At 32.5% G+C, this 24,568-nt stretch overlaps 1 protein-coding gene across 1 annotated transcript in view; it reads left to right on the top strand.

Annotated features, from left to right (window-relative positions):
* CACNA2D1 (calcium channel, voltage-dependent, alpha 2/delta subunit 1) overlaps positions 1 to 24,568 on the top strand; it is a 453,354-nt gene that overhangs the window by 374,548 nt on the left and 54,238 nt on the right. The window contains exons 14-20 of the mRNA XM_011986113.1: positions 7,034 to 7,112; positions 8,002 to 8,051; positions 9,265 to 9,354; positions 13,713 to 13,790; positions 15,656 to 15,730; positions 16,003 to 16,077; positions 24,338 to 24,409. Of these exons, the coding sequence (XP_011841503.1) occupies positions 7,034 to 7,112; positions 8,002 to 8,051; positions 9,265 to 9,354; positions 13,713 to 13,790; positions 15,656 to 15,730; positions 16,003 to 16,077; positions 24,338 to 24,409 (519 nt within the window). The remainder of the gene's footprint in view (positions 1 to 7,033; positions 7,113 to 8,001; positions 8,052 to 9,264; positions 9,355 to 13,712; positions 13,791 to 15,655; positions 15,731 to 16,002; positions 16,078 to 24,337; positions 24,410 to 24,568) is intronic.

The following is a 24,568-nucleotide window of genomic DNA, read 5'->3' as shown; positions in this document are numbered from 1 at the left end:
TTATATATGTCATCTTATAAGTGGGTAACACTTCAGCTTATATAATAAATGATTGTAGTGATGGCACCTTTCCCTTCACTCTAATCATCTAACACATAGTTTTTCATGAGCATTCTCATTATCAGTGTCAGCAAAGTATTTGACATTTCCCAAGAGGAACATTTGAAATAAATCACCATACAGCTTCTATTCTGCCCTCTCAGCTGATAATACTCTTTGCAGAACTGCAAATTGCTTGGAAATTCAGTGGACCCCCAGCTTATTCTTCCTTTATCTAGTACTATAAATGCATATAGAGAAAAAGGAAACCTCAGATTACTTACTTACAATCTGATGTTGTGAGGGTGATTCATAGTTGCTAGTGAATTAAAAATATCATAGCATGTATGTATGTCAAACACCCACATGTAAGACACATAAGAGAAATATTAGCTTGGTTCTTTTTGAATGTGTGTGCAAAACTTACATGACTACTACACTTTGTTGTCCTTTATAAAAACAGTTTTTCTGTTTCATTCACTTGAACAAATTCAACAGACATTGATTAAATTCTTGTCTCCATCAGACCCTCTAGCAGATGTGTCAGCCATATTTGTAAATTTACAATAAATACGGGAAATTTCATATAGATACATCTTATGTGGACATAATGGCATTTAGAAAATACTGACCCCTTTTCATCAGAGTTTGTTGCTAAGTATGATAAAGCACACCAAATTTGCTTATCTAGGAAGGTGTTATTTTGAGTTATTTTAGGTTCCTCTTGAGGCATAAAAGGCTAAAGACACACTAATGGAAAATATTACCTCATTTAATACTAACAGTTTGACTATAAAAGACAAACATTGGTGTCATCATCGTCTTCATTACCATAGCTAACACAGAGCTTATAATTTCCATATATTAATGCTTTATATTACTGTTTCATTTACAACTGGAATAATCATATGATATAATAATAATATCATATGGTGACATCACCCCCGTTTTGGAAATAAGAAATCCAAAATCAGAAAAGTAAAGTAACTTGCTGAAAGTCGTACGGCTACTAAGTGGCAGAGTCAAGATGGTAATCTACAGTCTGAATTCTGTAACCTCATGCAGAATGCTCCTGACTGGCCATCTGTCTGTGTCTTTCTCTGAGCAACTCAGTGGCTATGCTAATCATAATTTGCCCACCCAGGAGCCTGCCTTCAAGTCAGACAGCCAGAACTTCCCCACAGGGATCTACTCCTCACAGCTTTCACAGGCTAAGGTGGACCGCCAAAACTTTGCAGGCTGCAAGTAACTTTCAGATCCTTGGGCTTTATAAAATAAAGTGTGAAAGGTGAATTTGGACACTTCTATTTATTACATAATGCTATAAAACTGGAGATATAGACTAGTCAAATGCTCTGGATTCTGATGTCTTTGTGAATTATGGAAACCGCAGTAGAATTGTATCCTAAAATATTCCATCCAATCTAGTATTTTCATAGGCTTAATGCCAAAAATTTTAGTACACAGAGTAGATTAATAAAACCTATTTCTGACTTCATTTTTCTAACATGATTCGAAGGCTGAAGTTTTTATTTTAGTTTTATTGGCTTTCTTCATAGACTAATTTCCATTATTCTTTGGAGATTTGCCTATTGTAAATTAAAGTTGAACTCTGGGTAACTGATAATTGTTGAGGTGACAGTTTCCAGTAACTGGGTTCTGCTGGGAAACAAATTCCTATGGCTTTTTAAAATAGGTTGACCCTGTGGCTTTGGAGAACTCTTAATTGAAGACAAGTATTTTAGTTTTCAAACAAAACAAAACAAAACAAAAACAGATTAGCAGAAGTCAGAACTGTAGGATAAAGTTAAAATCAGTGGCATATAAGGAACAAATCAGTAATACATTGTAAATAGCCAAAACTGCTGTTACTTAAAAATCTTCTCAAATCAAGTAGGCCAGAGCTATAATACCAAATTTGAATTATTGAATTATTGTCCATTTCAGAGGAAAATTAGTTTTTGAAACAACTGAAAGTAAAATTATATAAGTTTATAACTATGTTAAAAAGCCATAGGGCCATAAGAATTTTTTTTTTTTTTCTTGAGACGGAGTCTCGCTCCGTGGCCAGGCTGAAGTGCAGTGGTGTGATCTCAGCTCACTGCAATCTCCGCCTCCCGGGTTCCAGCAACTCTCCTGCCTCAACTTCCCAAGTAGCTGGGATTACAGATGTGCGCCACCATGCCCAGCTAATTTTTGTATTTTTAGTACAGACAGGGTTTCACCATGTTGGCCAGGATGGTCTTGATCTCCTGACCTCGTGATCTGCCTGCCGCAGCCTCCCAAAGTGCTGGGATTACAGACATGAGCTACTGTACCTGGCCAGGAATTTAATTTTTAAGTTTATTTCCACCCCCCACCCCCTCCACCTGCAACCGAGACAGAATCTCACTGTGTTGCCCAGACTGGAGTGCGGTGGTATGATCCAGGCTCACTGCAACCTCCACCTCCTGGGTTAAAGTGATTCTCCTGCCTCAGCACCCTAGGGTAGCTAGGATTACAGGTGTAATCCACCATGCTCAGCTAATTTTTGTATTTTTAGTAGAGATGGGTTCTCACTGTGTTGCCCAGGCTGGTCTCGAACTCCTGAGCTCAAGTGATCCACCCACCTCAGCCTCTCAAAGTGCTGGGATTATAAGCATGAGCCACCACACCTGGCCTTAAGTTTAATTTTATTGTCTGCTCCCCAAATTACTGCTTTTACAATTCTATGACTATGCATGAATCCAGAATTATAAGAATTTTTTATTTTCTAGGAATAACATAGTACATAAATAAGTGTACTAAGTACACTTTATTTTGCCTAAAAAAGTTGTTTACCTCCAGTAAGGATATCTGCTTATTTCGTATTAAATAAAAAGATTAAGAATGTATGATGATATGAGTATAGTGAAACAGCCCAAATTGCAAAATGCAAGACAACTAATAGCCCAGTTTTGGTCCTGCTCTTACCACATACTGTAATGAACTTATTGATATGTTGGATAACACCAAAGTCTATCTTAGATCCCTCTGGTAAGAAGTAGAAACCACTGAAGTGTCTATTCACTTGTTCTTCATTTAACAAATGTTTGTTTCCATTGATGAGTAATGTACTACAATAGATGCTAAATTGTATAATCTTGGTACTTTTAAAACCCAATCCAACATCTATTCAATACTAGCTTCCCACTGTATTTCTGTTGAAGACCTGTACTCCAGCATTACGAAAAATATTTGTCAAAGCCATCTGTTATTGTATATGTCTCATGTGGCTCTATGATGAAAATTTCATAGAAGTGAACATTTTGAAAGATGAACCTATCTAAAATCATACATGTTGAGAAACATTTAGTTAATTTTCTAGGAACATTTTACTCAGAACAGAAAAATTTCATGTGCATTTGTTATATGAACCTAGTGTTGTGATTATAAATATACTACTAGGCATGAGTAAAGGAATTTTTTTCTCCACAAAAGTCACCTTAGCCCGGATGTAGATATGCTCTCATGTAAGTGATTTGCTTAAGTGAGAATTAAGATGAAATATTTAGCTTGTGTGACTACCAGTTAAGCATTTTGAGTTATTTTTATATGTCATTTTGTTTTTATGTAAGATCATGCAAATGTACTTAAAAGAACTATACAAATACACATCTTTGAGAATGTAATTTACCTTAAATTTTTAATTGTACATATTTGAAGAAATCACTTTATTTTTCTATAACTCCAAAATTATGGCTAAACAAGAACTGTAAGTTTAAAGAAGTAAAAAAAAAAAAAAAAAAAAATAGAAGAAGCGGGTTATCAATCACCTCTATGGACTTTAGCATCTGGAATTTAGTTCATTGACTATTCCACATGGTGGCAGTAGTATAGTATGGAATAGGAGAAATGAAACCATTTGCAATTCCAAGTAGAAATTTGTGTACACAAAAATTATTTTAAACTTAACCAATACATTATGTATACACACTATACAATATGTAATGTGAATGTTTATGAAATCAATGAAGTTAAAATTCTTATGGAATTAGCTTAAATGTACAAAGAAAAGACAAGTATGGCACTAAGGAATGAAATTTTTTTATTTTAATTTTTTACTGTCATATGAATAATGTGTGTAAGGTACTACAGTAGATCCTAAGTTTTGAATGACTTATATTAAACTTTTTTCTCAACTGAATATATATTTATAAGATCATTATAGAAAGCTCTAAGATAATCTATATAATCCATAAAATCATTAAATACCAGTGTGCGTATGTGTTTGTATGTGTGTGTATGTATATAAATATATATACATAAACCCAAGACAAAATGATCTTGGGTATATTAGATTGTGTAAATATTGTAATGGTAAGGCAGTTGTATAAATTATAAAGAAGGCTGCATTTGCAATTAGGATTTTACTAAACACTTGGAATAAAATTTCAGGAAAATAATGTCTTTAAAAATCTCTACAAGGCAAATGAAAATTGAGAAAAGGGGTACAAATTATACATTGATGATATGGGAATGATTCAGTTAGTTAATGCATCTTACATTTAAGTAGCCAAGAACCTATGTGAGAAAAAGAAAAAGAGTTTGGCATGTTTCAAAAATTATAATTAAAACTGACAGAATGTGCACTACCCCCAGCCCTGATCCCAAATACCTTAATTTTGAAAACTTCTGAGGGGTCCATGTAAGCAAACACATAGAAGTTAAGTGAAACTTTTATAGCAAAATAAATAAAGCAACAAGTTTTTTTTTTGTTTGTTTTTGTTTTTTGCCTAGTGTTTATTTGGACTATTTGAATGATAACATCAGTCAAATAATCATATGTGTGAATCTGAGTGTAGCCTCGATGTTATTAGAAATGCTTGCCTTTCTGAGACATAGATATAAGATTCATATAGTCTTGTTTATTTTTTTACTGAAAGTATTTTATGAAAAATGTTTTACTAGATGATTGTTGTGGTAACAGGAACTTCTAGACAAAGCCATGCTTCAGCTGAAAATTAGAGGTATGGGTTCAAATGTTAGTTGTGAGGGAGAACTCCCAGTGCTTTCTGGAGCATCTGGACTTTTTCCCTGACTTGAATTAATTTGATGATTGTTTAGGGTATGGCATTTAAATTGAATTATCAGTTAGGGTGGTCAACCTGCTTATAAAAATATTTCCATTTAGAAGTAAGCTCAACTATGTAAGCAGTAACCCTACGTTGAAATTTATAGACAGACCCAAAAATGACCTAACTGATGAATTAAAGAAAATGAAACCATTGCATTTTGATTGGGAATTCCTGGAGAGAAAGATAGATTGAGAGAGAGAAAAAAACCAACTTCTATCATTCACTTAGAAACAGTCATTTATACTTACAATTTGAAGTATTTAAAACTCGGATTATGTTCATCATGTGGCTTCTTACATAACCAGCTAAGGCAAACCTGGATGATGTAAGAGTGGCTCGCCTAAAACCTTACAAATGAAATAGCAACATCCCTGATGTACGTTTTGGGGACAGGGATTGTAATAATGTGATCTGTGTGGCCAAGACCAGTGAAAGAACAGAGAACAGATGTGAAATTCTTTTGAGATTTGTGCTCTGAAATCATGTGCAACAGTTAAAAGACATAAAACAATTAGAAAATGTCCATTCAAATAGTCAATCAACATGAATTAGGGAAAAGCTCTTAACATAGTTCAAACTGGAATTTGAACTCATGGAAAAGTGATTTTCTGCACGTCTATATTTAGAAATAGCTAAAATGTTGGGTTGAGAGTGTTGGTTTACTTAGATTACTAAATTAGTAAAAATCAATATATGAAAAAATCATTTTATTAAGTATAGGTTGACCTCATGGAATTTACCTTTTATACTTTCACACTATTATTTAAATTTAGTGGCTTTCAATAAATACTTAAATTATAAAAACTCTCCATTGATTTTAAAATATTTTCAAACTTTATAGCATGTTAGGAACAGTCAATATTTTGGTTATATTTAAAAATCGTAGGAGCTTACTTACATGTGTCAGGCAACTTTTATAGAAAATAAGTAATATACTAACAACATAATCATATGTGTGCATCCTAATTATTTCCATGGTGAAAACCATCACAGAGTTTAATTGCCTTAAGCAACTTTGAAGTACAATGACCTTTCTGAATAGTTTTTCATTACTACATACCTATGAAATAGGGAAATAAACTTTTTTGCAGTGGCTCGCTATGTAGATAACATGTGTAACCATGTAAGACAGGTGAAGTGAGGTTGGACCTCAAAGATGTATTTTCTTTTCTTTTCTTTCCTTTTCTTTTCTTTTCTTTTCTTTTCTTTCTTCCCTTCCTTCCCTCCCTCCCCTCCCTTCCTTCCTTCCTTCCTTCCTTCCTTCCTTCCTTTCTTCTTTCTTTCCTTCTTTCCTTTTTTCCTTCTTTCTTTCTTTCTTTCTTTTTTGGAAACCGAGTTTCACTCTCATTGCCCAAGCTGGAGTGCAATGGCACAATCTCGGCTCACTGTAACCTCCACCTCCCAGGCTCAGGCGATTCTCCTGCCTCAGCCTCCCAAGTAGTTGGGATTACAGGCATGTATTACAAGGTCCAGCTAATTTTTTGTATTTTTAGTACAAACGGGGTTTCACCATGTTAGCCAGGATGGTCTCGAACTCCTGACTTCAGGTGGTCCACCTGCCTCGGCCTCCCAAAGTGCTGGGATTACAAGCGTGAGTCACCGTGCCTGGCCATGAAAGATGTACTTTCTATGAATGAAACATTAGTCATGCTCCTGCCTGAGGAATGTGCAAGAGGACACTTAGGTACAAATTTAAATGTAGCAACTGGAGTCTATGTTTACAGTAGGTTATGTGATTTTCCTCTGGTCCCTTTCTGAAGTCTTTACTGACCTCAGTTTTTTTTGTCGTATCATTCAACCAGAAAACACTCTTTTTAATAGAAATTGTAGCTGTTTTATTTTGCCATTCAATTAAATTTTATTAAGCCTAATGAATACCTATTTTTCAATTCATCCAGGTACGTGTATTCACGTTTTCAGTTGGTCAACACAATTATGACAGAGGACCTATTCAGTGGATGGCCTGTGAAAACAAAGGTAACAAATCTGTTTTCTTCTAGTAAACTAGAAGAAAAAATATTTTGGTAGCTGTTATTAGGTGTGGTTATTTAAAATAAGCTAAAGCTGTAGCTAACTTCTATAAGAATCAGGCAAGAGTAAGATTATGAACATGTTTCTATAGAGAAAACACATACAAATTTTGACATTAGCATTACATTATATGAAAATTCAGACATCGATTATATTTCCACATTTATAAAATAATGTATTACACTGAATTATACTGAATGATATATATCAGATATAATCTTACATGAAAAATTAGGAATGAAACAATATCTGAATTTCATAAAGCTTAAATATGAGAGTATGACATATATATTTTTTTCTCTGGGTGGTTTAATTACTGTTTTTGAAAAACCTTATACGTTCCAGGATAATTCAAATGTTGTGCAGTGAGCTCATATTTTCACTCGGAAAGAATGATGTTACTGAGAAAAAAATATATTAATTTGAAAAATGAACTGTGATGCCATGGCAACAAAAAGAACCTAAATTTTTTCTGAAAGTTATATTTAGGCAAAGATTTTATATAAATATAATAATTATCCATCATGTATCTTTAATAATTTATCCAATGAAAAAATATTTTTAATGATTCCATGTTTCTTATTCCTTCGTAGAAGAATAATACCTATTTTATAATAACTAAGAAATGTAGTGAAATTTTTCACAAAGCCTGTGTGTTTGTTGTGAAGATTCATTAACCATTTTCTTAATTTTGATATTTTAGTATTAGTTCAATTTTGAAGTGAAATATATTATTTTCAAAATACTCTTTATGAATATTTATAAAATAAAATAATTTTGTGGCCCTTTATTATAAAGTAACATTTATATATAAATATATATATGTATATTTCAGGTTATTATTATGAAATTCCTTCCATTGGTGCAATAAGAATCAATACTCAGGTATGATTATTTAAAGCTTGTTAAATTTTTTTTTTTCAAGTATAAGATACTTCTTTTCTGGTTTAAATATGCTCAATATGGAGAAAATTAGTAAGAATGAAAAGATCTGTAATATTACACTTATATTAAAATACTGAGTATCTTGGTGATATATTGGTTTTATTTTATTAACATTGCAAGTGTTTTCAAACATCCAAAACTCAGGTAAATAAAATGAGTATATTGTTACTCTCAGATGTTAAAAATATCATAGAAAATACAGAAAATCAAATTTTCTAAAAATACACTTCATGTAATTTGAACTTGATTCTGCAAATGATTTTTTAAAGTGTCTTCAAATTGTAGGTACCATGTATAAAATTAAACACTAATTATGCTGGACAAATTGTACAGGGACCTAGTTGGAACTTAAATACCTCCCAAATAACCCCTGTGGATCTATTTATCTATCTAAAATAAAGTTACAACAAGGAGATGATTTTTCTAACATCATTCAGTTGAAATCACGCCTGTTAAATAACTTTTTGTAGAATGTAGTAATTAAGTTAATTTAAATATTTATTATTTTAAAATAATCATAAATTACTATGAAAATTGCTACTCCTTTTTAAAAACAGTTGAAGATCTACAAAATAAACAAAGTCAAAATTTAGCATAAATAACATGGCATTTGTGGAAGTGAATACTGAATACATTGAATGTTGAAATGAAACAGCAGCTGCATTTGAGTCTGATGTCTAGATTTGGCACAGTATTTCCTTTATTTTTTGATGTGTTTAAATGTAGTTTTGAATTTCAGCCAAACAATCTGTGATATGAAAGAAAGTATGTGGCTGCTTTATGATTTTAAATTTCTGCAATTCCACGCAGTAAATCACAGAGCCTTAAATAGTTTAGATTAACATGAAACAATTCACAAGGAACGTATTTCACTTATTGGCTGTAACACAGAAAACAATGTTCTGATTGTTACTGGAAAAAAACTTGAGTAGATACATTGTATAAATAATATAAGTCAAATATTGTTGATTCAAAATACGTAGCCATACCACTTAGGGAGTATCCAAAATAGAAATTAACTGATTATATATTCAGTCTCAATAATTTTGGTTCTATATTCATTTTTAACTCTAGGATTTTTTTTCTCTGTAATTTTTATTACAACACAGCATTCCTAGTTTTAACCACAACTTTTTCTTTTTTTCACAAACAGGAATATTTGGATGTTTTGGGAAGACCAATGGTTTTAGCAGGAGACAAAGCTAAGCAAGTCCAATGGACAAATGTGTACCTGGATGCATTGGTAAGAGGTTGAGCTGTTCAGTCAAAGACTTTCATAACAAAAGCACACAGATGATTTCTTCTTCTTTCTAGATGATGTCTCTGTTTTCCTTTTCATTAAACCCTCACCCAAATTTCTTATATCACAGACCTGTTTCCTAGAATTTACATAATTTACATAAAAACATAGATTTGTATGTAGTAGAGAACTACAAATACGAAGTGTTAGCTTATTGTCTACTTGATCCCTTCATTGAGAATGTAGAATTTCCAGCCTGGAATGTTGAACACATGGGCATTTCAGTAAGTTTTTAAATTGTTAATGTAAAAAAAAAGATGAAAGTCTTCGTGAACTAGAATCTATTTTTGCAGATTTTGAACAATAATTTAGAAGAAAGTATTTTTAAAGTATAGGAGCTAGTAGAAGCATAGAAGCATGTCTAGCCTCCACAACTATAGCTGAATCTGCTAAAACTCAGGAATACATGCTGTTAGATAGGCAAAAACTTTACCCTATACTAAAATCATCACAAACATCTTAATATATTAGTATAATCTTTTGTGCCAGATTCAACTTCAGACTTTTTATGGAAATACGTCATTGAGATGATCACATCTGGTGTGAAACCAACACATGTTAAATTGTCCATTGAACAACTCACATTTCAGTAAAGATATGTCATTATATTTAAAAGCAGTGGTTCTCAACAGGGGGGTCTTTTTGCCCCTTACAGTTCATTTGGAAAAAACTCTATAGACATTTTTGATTGTCATGGCTTGAGGGGAGGGGTTGCTACTGGCATCTAGAGCAAGCTTGTCCAACCTGTGGCCCAGGACGGCTTGGAATGCAGCCCAACACAAACTTTTACACTTTCTGAAAACATTATGAATTTTTTTTTTTTGCTCTTTTTAAAATCTCATCAGCTATTGTTACTATTAGTGTATTTTAGGTGTGGCCCAAGACAATTCATCTTCTCTCAGTGTGGCCTAGAGAAGCCAAAAGATTGGACACCCCTGAGTGGATAGAGGCCAGGCATGCTGTTAAACATCCTTTAATGCAGAGGAAAACTGCCCACCACACACAACAAAGAATTATCCCTCCAAAAATGTCAATAGGGCCAAAGTTGAAAATTGTTTAAATGTAATTTTTACTTCCTGACATGAAAATTATAAATAACAATCATCGCACTTAAGCTTTATTCTTATGTTTAGTCTTAATGAGAAGAACTTATTAATGATTTACTAAAATAATATATTTGGAGAGAATCAAAATAATAAGAACTGAAAAATAAATGCTGATTCAGTAACCCTTTTCCCTACTTGGAGATCAGTTGTTACTACTTTTCCAAATGTAATGATGAACCCACAGGGCAAAATGCAGTCCATTTAGAATTACTTATCATTTGGTTTTTAGAAAATAAACATATACAGGAAGTTAGAAGAAAAATAGGCACTATTAACATAAGCCTTGCACGCTAAGAAAGATAAAATGAAGCATGAAGCTTGCTTACCTCAGGCCCTAGCTTAAAATTACTGTCCAGTGTTCCTTTTAGACATCACATATTTACTTAAGGTCACACAGTGATCCAAAGCTGTGGTCAAAATGTTGCACTTCTCAAATTCATCACAGGACAGTGTGTGATAGGAGGAGTCAATAATGATGCCCTGTTGTGTTTCCTTTGACTGGAAGTTCATTAGCCAGCATGTCTGCATTGCTGGTAAGGTTCTTACTGATAGCACAAATGACATTAGGAGGAAATGTTGGTTCTAAATGTGCTGTGCTATAAGCTGAAACTAAATGTTATAAAAAAAAAAAAAAAAAAGGAAGAAACACGTGAGTTTGCTATTCATTGGACACATACAGCATTCTTTTTACTGGTTTGAAAATGATAAAGTGATCCCCATATATTCCTAGTTATTTGTTTATAATCTCTCCACACAGCAGATTAAAAATATATGTTGGTCAAAAATAAACAGTTGTATTAAAAAGGAAAAGGTAAATATATTTTAAAACCAAATATAATGGATATAATGAGAAAAAGAATTCTGACTTCAAAATAAAGAAGCCAATATTGGGGCAAAGTGGATTGTGGTTAAGAAAATGGAGACATTTTAGCTGGTCATACTACTGTAAGATTTTTGCTGTTGGTGGTGAAAAGTGAAACCATAGAAATGGAGTATAGCATAAAAATTGGGGGAGCACTGAGTATATCAAAAAAATGATACCCTGGTCATTTTTGGTGATAAGGGGAGATTAGGACAATATTATGGAAGGTTCATTTTAATTAGGAGACAAAGTGAAGCTCTTTATAAAAAGAGATATGACAAGAGTTGGGGCTCTAGAAAATATTTTTAAAATTCCAGGGTAGAGAAATCTTGTTTTATTTCTCTCTTATTTTCTAGAGACACATGCAGTGCTCAGGAGTAGAGTAGAAGTTTTTGGTCTACTTAATAAATGAGGAGAAAAAATTCAAGTTGGGTCCCAATGAGTTCATTCATAATTATCTTAAATCCAATATGTTAGTAATCTAGTAGCTCAGTTTAGGCTACATTTTACCATTTTTAGAAGCAAATAATGGTATGAAGTAAAAATGCAAAGGAAATGATTACATCCATATCTACCTCGTCTTAAACCACGGTAGCATTTTTAAAACTCTGCATATAGATTATACCTCTAAGAGACACTTCACCAAATCTTTACTGAATTACCTGTTGGATACAGTTTTATGAATTAATCTATTCATATATATGTATTATATATAATACATATATTATATATAATTGTATTAGTCTGTTCTCACGCTGCTGTGAAAAAATACCCGAGACTGAGTAATTGATAAAGAAGAGAGGTTTAATTGATTCACAGTTTCATGTGGCTGGAGAGGACTCCGGAAACTTAAAATCATGGAGGAAGGCACCTCTTCATGGGGCGGCAGGAGAGAGAATAAGTGCTGAGCAAAGGAGGAAGCCACTTATAAAAACATCAGATCTCGTGAGAAATTACTATCATGAGAATAGAATGGGGGAAACCGTCCCATTATTCAATTACTTCTGGATCCCTCCCACAACACGTGGGGATTATGGGAACAACAATTGAAGATGAGATTTGGGTGGAAACACAACCAAACCATGTCAATCATCATGCACCCAAATATGTTTCGTTGTTTACTTAGTTGTATTTGTTGCAAATAATTTGGTATTTTGGTCTGCTGGAAGCTTCTCTATTATTGTCTCTCCTCCGTAATTCATTCATCATTCCCATTGAATTTGGGCCTCCTATGTGCCCAATTATGAACCACAACCTGATACCACAACATTTGCTCCCTGATATTAATAAAATTTTTAATGTTCCAATGAATAATGATTCCAAATCCAACTTTATGAACTCGGTTCTGATTCCAGAACTCTGTTCCAAGTTCATGAACTTTGGATTTGGAATCACTATTTGTGAGAAGATTAAAAATATTTTCTCATTTTAGCAAATTCAAAATTTCAAACAATTTAAAAATTATTTTAAAGAGTGATTTTGATAAACAGGTAGTTTTGACATGAAATAGTGGCTAAAAATTATAATGGATATAGATGTCAGTAACAAAAGCAAACTCTGACTTGAAAATCAGTTTATTTCAACTAATCTCTATGAATTCATTTAATATATTAAATTATGTGCCGATTAATAGGATGGCATTATTTCTATTATGTTAAACTCTTCAGACTAGACTTTTATATTTGATGCTTTCAGTTGTCTTTTCTTCATCATTTTACCTTGTCAAAAAGTACTGCTTATTTTGGGGGCTACTTAGAAGTAGTATTGCTTCTTCTGAAGACCATAACACTTACTTAGAATATCCCAGATATGCAGTATCAATAGAATGTTTATTTTATTTATCATGCCATTCAACTGCACATTTGTCATTTAGCATGAAGTCTTTGGCTTAGGGCATAAAAAAATTAAGCATGAGGCTACAAAAAGGGAAGCTAAGTAAATCACTTAAAATAATATTTTATTATCACTCTGCTTATGGAGGCCCTGATATTAGGTGAACTATCACTATTAAAAAGGGGGAGGACACAGAGTTACTGAAATGCATACAGGCTGTTGACCAGTTGTGTAAGTTGATTATTTTTAAAGTTATCTTAGAGTATTATTTTAAATGTTTCATGCTTCAGTAGCTGCCTAGTAGGTCCTAATTTTCTCCAAGATATTTTCATTGATACTTTAAAAATAAATTTTAGTAGATATTCAAAATGAGTTACTAATGTTTTTGGCTCTTTGTAAAGTAACTATAAAATGCAGTCTCAGATATCAAAGGCTAATGCACTCTGACAAAGCTTAAATTGTAATTTTAATTTGCCCTTTCTCTCTGAATCTATTTTTAGGAACTGGGACTTGTCATTACTGGAACTCTTCCGGTCTTCAACATAACCGGCCAATTTGAAAATAAGACAAACTTAAAGGTTAAAAGTTAATTGATAAAATTAATAATAATAAATGACAAACTGTGACGTTGAAGCTCAACATGGATAAGATATTTCCATAAGAAAATACATGCAGTGTAACTGTCTTGTGAGGCCAGAGGTCAAAGGCAACAGCTGCCTATGCGATAACCACCTGGGAAAAAGGAAATGCAGGTCAAACTCTCTGTTGCCCTAGAGCCAAGATTCAGCTTAACTCCACTTAACTATGACCTGATGAGAACAGAGTCAGACTCTGGGAGTAATTATATGATAAATGGACAGTAATATTGTGTGCACATTTTAAGAATCCATCTGAGATATTAATGGAGTTTAGAAAGAAAAATCCAAAGACCAAAAGCATGGTGATGTTTGTATCAGGTGTACATTGGTATATTAAATCATTCCTCCCCAACTCCCAAACAGTAGCTTTTTAAAAATTATCTTGTAACTTAAGGATCTGACTTAAATTAATACTTCTCTTTATTTTTTTCTATTTTAGGGTACAAGAAGAATAATGTCATAGAATGCTTAATTTTTATAGCACTGGTTTTTTGGTCAGTGCAGTAAAATGCCTATTTAAAAGTTCTAAAAAATACGTATCTTATACTGATTATGTCTTATTTGTTAAATGCTTTTGATTTTAAATAGGATTGCATTCCAGTTTTTTAGTTTGATTCAGAAGGAATTTGAGATTTTGAAGTTAAGAGTTTTTTAATACTAGAGACTGATTTTATAATATAGGTGATATACTTGATTTGAGTGAATATTTATTTCCAGTTTATGGTTTCATGAAGTCTGTTGCAGTTAAGCGTTGTTTGATCAGTTATTATATATCTCAGTTGAACTCCTTATTTTAATAAGGAGGCCATAGAAAACAGTTATTTCTCTTTGGGGGCCCATGACCATTCTTAACTATCTGCAGGTTCTAAATATTGTAACTCATAAAAGAGTAACTCTCTAACTTTCTCATACGTGTTCACAAATCTCACTGTGAACTAAGAGATTGCTCCAGTTGGGAAGTTTTTGCTCAGACTAGGATTGGTTCATGGAAAAGAGCATAGTTATTGACAGAACTTTCTTACTCTATCTGTACCTCCACAAAGTTTAAATGTTTTTGTAATTACTAGATTTTATAATTTTTTGCAAGCACATTTCAAATTTATTATTTTATAATTTATATAATTCCATTTGAAACAACAATTTTGGACTCAAAATTTTAACACAATTTCCATCTTTATGTCCCATGGAAGATCATGATGGCAGTTTGCCACAAATCTCCTCTACTTGCACCTAAAACTGTGATGCCTGTTGCTTGGTATATAGAATTTATTAGCCGCGACTAGAAATAGTGTTTTTAGGATTTTATCACCAATATGGTCACATACTTTCAGGATAGTTACATACGCAGGAACTATCTGCAGCAAAAATCCAATGTGTTCTTATTCTATATTGTCTAATCTTTAAGCTGGACATTCTTGTGGCTTCTTAATTATAGTAAACCATAAAGTCAGTCTAAACTCACATACGTAGACACACAGCGATAAGCGCTGACTGTACGATAGCAGTGAAAATAAATATTAGAAGAAAAGGGTACAAGAAGTGTCAAACATTTTTGTTTATCTTTTATATATTTTAGCCTCAATTATCTAGATTTTCTTTGCTAAGGTAAATGATAATGATGATAAAGTTGTAGGAAACAAAGCTGAGAATCCTTGTAAATTGACAGTAAGAATGCTTCACTCTATATATACGTTTAAACTAATATGGAATATAACCAAAATGCCAGCAAAATATGAGCATATGATAATTGTGTAAAAATATGTAAATTTTTGATATAAAATGCCATTTTTGCTCTCTTATTATAGAACCAGCTGATTCTTGGTGTGATGGGGGTAGATGTGTCTTTGGAAGATATTAAAAGACTGACACCACGTTTTACAGTAAGATGAAATTTGTTCTTTTGATACCCTTTCTAGTTTAGAACTCTGTACTAATTTAGCTTGGTCACAAAGCACTTAGGTAATTCTCAAAAATTATGGGCAGTTATCTTAGCAAAGGAACTATATGGTTAAAAGCATCTCTAAAATAAAATGATTCCATGTTATCTTTCAACATACTATAAAATGTGTATTTAATACATTATGTATTTAAAAGAATATAGATTTCTAATTGTGACTCAGGCGTATCTAAGCTTATATTTTTTCTTTTCCAGCTATGCCCCAATGGGTATTACTTTGCAATCGATCCTAATGGTTATGTTTTATTACATCCAAATCTTCAGCCAAAGGTCGGTATATAATTTGTTTACACTGGTTAGTGTTTTGTAGAATTAATGACTAATGTTCTTAATAGGATTGTTGTTTTAAAATTTACTATATAACACTAAATATCAAAGTACAGTCTGTAACGTGGCTCTCTTCTTAGATGACAAGACAACACATCATAATATATGAAAGAGTGAAAGCAGTTTTCATTTTCTGTTACCAATTTAGCTGCACTAATATTTTTATCTCAAAGACAGCCATTATCACCCACTGAGCCTCAATTTCATGCATCCCACTTCTGACTTTGATTTTAAGGCTGTAAGATAATAAAGGATATTGCTCCAGACATGAGTTTGAACCTGATAAATATTAGTAATGTTCGTCTATGTCCAGGTCACATTTTCTATTGCCCTTCTTTTCTAGTAATTAACTCTGCTTTCCATCTCCCAGAATGGTTTTCCTTTTACTTTAGGACAGGCCTGTAAAGAGATGTAAGAGTAAAATTCATGAGATGGGCTTCAGAAATGGGAAATATTTATTAATCAGCAAGTTAATCTGAAAGAGATAAAATGCCATCGATGAACCATATTATCTTAATTTTTATGCCTATTTTCTCAAGATATTTTCATCAATTATCTTGTACAACTCATTTTACTCTTCATGAACTGCTTCACAGGGCATTAATAGCAAAATTTATTTAGACATAAAATTAATCAAAGTCTTATAATTGTAACCTTAGAAGCATCTGTTTAGTTATTGCTTAACTTTGAAGATAATATTGAAGATCCTTTAAACCATGCAGACTTATGCATACTACTTCTTTCTCCCGAGTCATGGATATGTAATGTTAGCCATATATTAGAATATACCACAAGTGTGTGAACATACACACAGTTGTGTCATTTAAATATTGTTCAAATCCATAAGAGAACTATTGATATTGAATGCAAAACTACATTAAATGTAATATATTAATTATCTATTTTAATACATTAAATAATATTACATTTTATAACTGATGTCTACTTTAATTTATCTGACTTTGGAACTTATTTCCATATCAAATTCATCATATAATTACTTGTAGCACATGTAGCTGTTGATCACCCTAGTTATGCTAAATGTGTTATTTTAATATAAATGTTGCATAAGTACTTTTTCATATTATTATTAAACTACCACAGCTCTTTAAAAGCATAACCTGTTAAATTCCTCTTAAAAGAGTAATTTATGTTTGGCTAATCATCCTATGATTTTGCTATAGCTTGAAAACTTATCTTTTTATATCTTAATTTTTTTTATAATTTTGCAGTATTATTGTTTGGGCTTTGTATATACAATGTATTTTCAATTAAAGTTCCCCTAACTAAAGTAATTCAAAAGTAATAAAAGTGTAACGTGGGCTGGGTGCAGTGGCTCCCACTTATAATCCCAGCACTTTGGGAGGCCGAGGCAGGTGGATCACCTGAGGGCAGGAGTTCGAGACCAGCCTGGCCAACATGGTGAAACCCTGTCTGTACTAAAAATACAAAATTAACCGGGCGTGGCAGTGCTTGCCTGTAATCCCAGCTACTCAGGAGGCTAAGTCAGGGGAATCTCTTGAACCTGGGAGGCAGAGGTTGCAGTGAGCCGAGACCACTCCATTGCACTCCAGCCTGGGCAACAAGAGCGAAACTCCATCTCAAAAAAAAAAAAAAGTGTAATGTGATGAAGGGTGGGTGTGAAGGATCTCTAGTTTTATAATTATAAACCTTAACCCTCACCCAAAGGAACTAAAATATATCATAGACAAAAAGAAGAATAAGGACAATAATGCATATATGATGGAGAGATATATATGTATAAATCTACCATCTAATGGCTGTAACAGTTTAGGTGGTTTTCATAGTCAAAGAGAAGTAATAATTTGAAGTTTTTTTCTTTTCTACATTCCACTAATAACCAATATTTATGTAGAAAATATTACTATTTGAATGACATTAACCTATATTTGGTTCATATTTGAAATAATTCACTAAAATTTATAATATTACAGAGAAAACAAATTCTTTAGCAACTTCATTAAAGTCCAACTGATATTTTTCTTCCATATTATAAATTAGCTTTTCATATCTTTATATTTGGATTTTACTAAAGCAAATATTAATATGTAACAGAAAGACATCTCCAAAAATACTATTTCAGAACACCATGAAAAAGAAATTATTCTGAATATCAGTTTATTCTTTATTTCTGAAGTTCATGCTTGTGAATTAAATATGCTTGTGAATTCTCATCATTAACTCAGTAAATATTATGATTTCCGTTTTGTGGCTAAAGGAGGACGCTATACAGATTGATACAAGACCTCATAAAAGGATGACATAGCATAAGATAATTGCTTTAGAAATACGCAAATACAAAGGAACATATGGTGACAGTATACTAACAAAATTAATCTTAATTATTTTATCAGAAATTCATTAATACAAGTGAAGAAAAATAATGCTTATCTATAGCAGCCATTATTATTTAACAAGGTGAAAGTCTAATGTTATGCAAGTATTTTTGATCAATGCCTGTGTTTTCCTCCTGATATGGGAACCTTAATTAAAAATATTTCAGTGAAGGTTTTTTTGTAGATGAGTATTCTTTAAAAGCCCCCAGAATATCATTAAATAAAATAGCTACGGATTTTTCACATATTTAATTTTTAAGGACTCATAACATTTTCTAAGCTTGTACTTTTACCAGCATGACCACATTTTGACATGTGTTGAATTATATATTCTGCTTTATTACAAAAAGCATTTTAACTTTCTTCCATTTTGTGTCATTGAAATAACCAGGTTAGGTCTACTTAGTTAGATACCTCATTTTGTTCAATTCTAAGAAATATGTATTGTATAGGAAATTGTGCATAATCTATGTTTGAGAAGTTAATATTTAAAATAAATCTACACTGTTATGGTTACATTCTCCATTAGTTCCACAGATAGAACATTTGGTATCACTTCAGAAAACAAAGGCACAAATATTAAACATTAAAACTTTTTAATATCATATAATTTTCTTAGTTCATTCAGGCTGCTATAACAAAATACCATAGACTGGGTGGCTTATAAACAGAATTTAGTAACTCACAGTTCTGAAAACTGGGAAGTACAAGATGAAGGCTTGGGCAGATTGGTGTTCTGTGAGGGTTTGCCTCCCTATTCACAGCCATCTTCTCACTCTAACCTCACACGGAGGAGAAGGGGTGAGACGTCTCTCTCTAGGGCCTCTTTTATAAGGGCACCAATCCCATTCAGGAGGGACCCACCAACCAGGACCTAAGCACCTCCCAAAAGCCTTTGGATACCGTCATCTCTGGGGATGAGGATTTCAACATATAAATCGAGGGATGGACATTAAAAGTATTTATATTTGGGTCGTGTAAATTCTAACAATTGTTACTTTTCTTTTTCTTTTCTTTTTTTTTCTTTTTTTGGTCAAATCGATGGAAAACTAATCTGAGACAAACAACCTTTTTTCCCACTTCCCAAATATGTACTTTTCTAGAAAAAGAAAAATAATAGTCATTTTTCTTAAAAATGACTATTCATGTAACAGTTTTTATTCGTTGAAGATATTTTTAAATTTTTATTTTATTGACTCATGAACTCCATACCTACCAAATACTTTGAATTCTAAGTCTATCATTTAGATCTTTTTCCAATCAAGGAAATATCTGAGGAAAATTGATTATAGGATAGAACCCCTACCTATGTTGATATGTAGTATGATGAATTACCATTTTTCTGTTGCTTCAGCCTATTGGTGTAGGTATACCAACAGTTAATTTAAGAAAAAGGAGACCCAATGTCCAGGTAACGGTGAATGAAGGTAGATTTAACAGTGCTTTCAAATTTGCTAAATCCGAGTTGAGATTAAGCTTCTGTTTAAAGCTTATATAATTAAAGCTGCCTTTCCTGACATCAAGCTTCCAGAGCATGAAATGGAGATGAGCATCATTTCTTAATAAACCAGAGCAAAAATGTTATTAATAATGGTAGAGGGTATGTATTGGCTAACTAAAGATTGCAAAGTCAATTATGGAATCAGGTTAATAATCAGAGAAATCATAAAGAGATGGCTTCTAAAAATAAATTTGTTATTAAAATTATAAAATTAATGTCAAATTCATGTGATCCTAACAATTTGCTTGTAAATTTACTTCTAAGTGGAAATAAAATACAATTCCTATGTGACAGTTGCCATAAGCCACAGATTTTAAGCCAAAACTTCTAAAAAGTGTAATTTGGGGTTAGACATTAAAGAAATTTCCCTTAGCTAATTAAAAATGTACCAAAGTGCAAATAAGTAGTTAATTTTATTACCTGGCAAACTCATTGCAAAAGCTTTTCCTTTTGGCAACAAAACTTCCGTTATCATATGTATGCAATATTTCTATATGCACAGTAAAACTATTAATAATCAGCATAAAAGGATACTTCCCACAGCTTAGCAAGAGAATTTCAGAATTTCAAAGGATGTTCAACATTATTTAAGATTTTATAGGTAAGCCTACCATTTCTTTAAAAAAGTTGGTGACATTAAGGCCAACCGCGGTGGCTTACGCCTGTAATCTCAGCACGGTGGGAGGCTGAGGAGGGCGGATCACAAGGTCAGCAGTTCAAGACCAGCCTGGCCAACATAGTGAAACCCTGTCTCTACTTAAAACATAAAAATAAAAAAATACAAAAGAAATTAGTTAGGCATGGTGGCACATGCCAGTAGTCCCAGCTACTCGAGAAGCTGAGGCAGGGAATCGCTTGGACCCGGGAGGTAGAGGTTGCGGTGAGCCAATATTGTGCCACTGCCTCCGGGCTGGCTGACAGAGCGAGACCCATCTCAAAAAAAAAAAAAAAAGAATAAATACATAAAACAGTGGGTGACATTAAAACGAAGAGATAATATATCATTAAGAAGAGATGGATAAGCTATGAAGTAGTAGAACTGAGTGCTAGTTTGGTTCTAATAGCCAACACTGTTCTTGAGCACTCCACTAAATCCTGTAGTGCTTCAATTTCTTCATCTGAAAAGCAGGAGAATTGAACTAGTCACTAGTTTCCATCCTACACTATTCACCTAGGAAATTAAATATGTATGTCAGTTCCCTGCCTCATCCTCTGAAAATTCTGATTTAATTTGGCAGTGATGGCACCAGGCCTCTAAATCGTTTTTGTTTTGTTTCGTTTATTTAATTTAATTTTTTTTCTGAGATGGGTCTCACTGTGTCGCTAGGCTGGAGTGCAGTGGCATTCGCTAGGCTGGAGTGCAGTGGCATGATCTCAGCTTACTGCAACCTCTGCCTCCCGGGTTCATATGATTCTCCTGCCTCAGCCTCCCAAGTAGCTGGGATTACCGCTTCTGGCCACCATGCCCAGCTAATTTTTGTATTTTTAGTAGAGATGGGGTTTCATTACCTTGTCCAGGACGGTCTCAATCTCTCGACTTCGTGATCCACCCGCCTCGGCCTGCCAAAGTGCTGGGATTACAAGCATGAGCCACCGTGCCCGGCCTCTAAATAGTAAATTTTTAAAGCTCCCCATGGAGTTCTAAAGTGCAGAGCCACTGAACTAGTTGAAAAGCTTTAACTCCCTTCCAGTGCTAGAATTTTAGAACAAACTGAATTTCATATTGTTGCATATGAAAGTCTTCATATCTTTTATAATTCCTATAAAGTTTAAAATTATGTTTATGCCTTTCTTGATATAGTAAATTATTTTGTTACTATCCTTGCATGTTTCTTTTTATGTATTATCTTATACTTTTGCAGTCATGTGCATTTTAGTGAATTTTTGTTTTTGCAGCAACCTCAAATATTGCATGTAACTCTTAACAATATAATTAAAAAATAAACAACCTGAAAATGGTTTGTTTTATTTTTGTTTTCATTCTAAGAAAACTCTAAATGGCAAACTAGCAACCACACAAGACTCCTCAATTTGAAGGATATTTTTGAACTAAGTATCATTTGTAATACTATCTAGTAATTATTTCAATTTAAAATTTGTTAACTTTGCATTCTTCCGTTTCCACAAATGGTATGGTAGTTATTTCCATTGATATCCACATTTTGCAAATGAGAAATACTAGGTATTTTAAATATCCAACAAAAATAATGGGTATGCGAGACTATTTTCCAGTTCTTCAGCCTCTCTTGGTGCTTTCTTATTGAAACATTACGCTTTTGAATTTTGTAGTCACCATGCCCTTGATGGATCTTTTAAAAAAATGGTCAGCTAGATTGCTATTTTAAAAGTACAAGTTATGCATTGAGATTTTTCTTTTATGATTTCATTTTCTTCTCTGTGTCTTTGTATGCTGGATTGGGACATGATCTTCATATTGCCAATTCTTCCTGATAATGCCTCCTCCATGCATGCTGTTTGGGTCTGGTCATGCTATGCATTATCCATTGCATGTAAGATAAATACTCTTATTTCTGTTTACTTTTTATTATTTTCATTATTTTGACTTTGTTTTGCAGTGAGTTTGTTAAAATTTTAATGCTGATACGGTGTTTGTGTGAAGACGGTTTATTTCATGGGACATTAAATGAGCAATGCTGAATAATATTGTAAACTTTAGAGTATCCTTTTGTTAGGGACTTCCTAGGTTTCATTTTTTAAACAAAGAAATTAGAAGGATTTTCAACATTGGCTTTTTTTTTTTCTTCTTTTAAAATACACTACATTTCAAAGGAGTATTTCCTTTTCAGGCAGTAAGATGTCATCAGTAGCTTACCAATACTGGTCAGCATTTTCACCTTTGAAAAATTTAATACTTATTTTCAGTATTCTAGAATCTTCTGATGATAGCGATAGAGTACTTAAGCAGTGAATATTTTTTCAATTAAAGTGCCAGACATGGCTGTTTTTTAAAATTTGCCTTTAAGAATGTTCATTTATCAAAAACCATAGCAATAAAAAATTTTCATCTTTAGGTGGAATTACTCTTTGAAGGAAGGCATTTTTGTCAGTAAATATTTGCCATGTATACTATGTCATTCAACATATTGATAAAATATGCTTAATTTTAGTACATTTTTACTTATTGCAACTGTCTTGGTCAGTTTCTTCCTAAAACAGTGCTTAAAACAGTGATGATCCGCATATCTTTTGAAAGAGCCTGTGAGGCTTATATTATTAAAGTTTGAATGACCTTTGCACTAATTCAGCATAGTTTGCATTTGTTACTGGTATCTAGTTATCAGATTTAGGTAACATTTTAATAAAAATTAAAAATTCAATTTATAAAATTTTGCCATTATAAATTACATATACCTATTATGATTTTATTGGTCTAGTAAGCTTTAAAGTTTTAGTATGACATGTTACATTACTTAGGAAGTTATAGAGGAATTAACTGTATTTTGTTTATCAAATAGTTCAATGAATCTTCATTTTGCAATTGAGAAAATATGAGGTAAATTTGCCAGACTAACAGTATCATTTTATATAATGATATCGATAAATAAGAATTTATCTTATTCCCCAGTGTTATTTATTTATTATTATATACCAGCAAGAAGAAGCAATAGGAAATAGTATTCAGTGAACCCAGGGGTTATTATCCTAGTAAGACTTTAATTATAATAGCTAATCTTAAAATCTTTATGACAACCACAAGTTTATCTTACGCATTCTGATGTCATTTGAATTATTAAAATATAAAATTTATTAGATTGAAATATATGAAGCACACTTGCACCTTTTCTTTATACACTTTCAGAAGGAAGAACAGGTCCAATAGAATGTTTTACTTGGCAAATGTAAACATAATTTTAAAACATTTTATCATACACATTTTTTTTTTTTTTTTTACAAATTTTAAAAGTATGCCTACATGTTGCCATTGTTTTATGGCCAAATAAGTTATCCAAATGGCTATATTTTGCCCCTTTCCCATGCTAATTAATGAAAAGAAAGTTGTGAATGATTCTTCAAAAGTAGTGTGCCCAAAGAGCTTGTGATTAGAAATGTAGTATCAAATACACCACTCAAAATGAGACTTTCTTCACTTAGTTATTAATTAAGATTGCCTGCACTGAAAGCTCAATCTCTAGCTTTTATATATGTAAGCTATATATATTTTTTATATATATATATATGAAAAAGAAGATACCTTTAGATAGTTATTGTATCCTAGGTAAGTAATTTTTGCACAATTAATTTCATAAATACCCATTGAATTGTTTTATACACAGCATCATTGTATAATGTTACGTGTACCTAATTATTATTGTTTTCTGTGTAGAATCCCAAATCTCAGGAGCCAGTAACATTGGATTTCCTTGATGCAGAGTTAGAGAATGATATTAAAGTGGAGGTGAGTGGAATCAGTAAGACTAAACAATTCCTCAGGTCAGATGTTGCTGTGCACTCCTTCTACAGGTATCTGTTGAACAGCTACAATGTGTTAGCTTGTCTGTTAGATACTGTGTACACAAAGATGAATGTTCTGTGTCATTAAAATTTTCTAGATCCT

Source organism: Mandrillus leucophaeus, unplaced genomic scaffold, assembly GCF_000951045.1.
Source record: "Mandrillus leucophaeus isolate KB7577 unplaced genomic scaffold, Mleu.le_1.0 Scaffold293, whole genome shotgun sequence".
Lineage (NCBI taxonomy): Eukaryota > Metazoa > Chordata > Mammalia > Primates > Cercopithecidae > Mandrillus > Mandrillus leucophaeus.
Note: the sequence above shows the minus strand (reverse complement) of the source record. Positions and strands in the feature narration are given on the sequence as shown.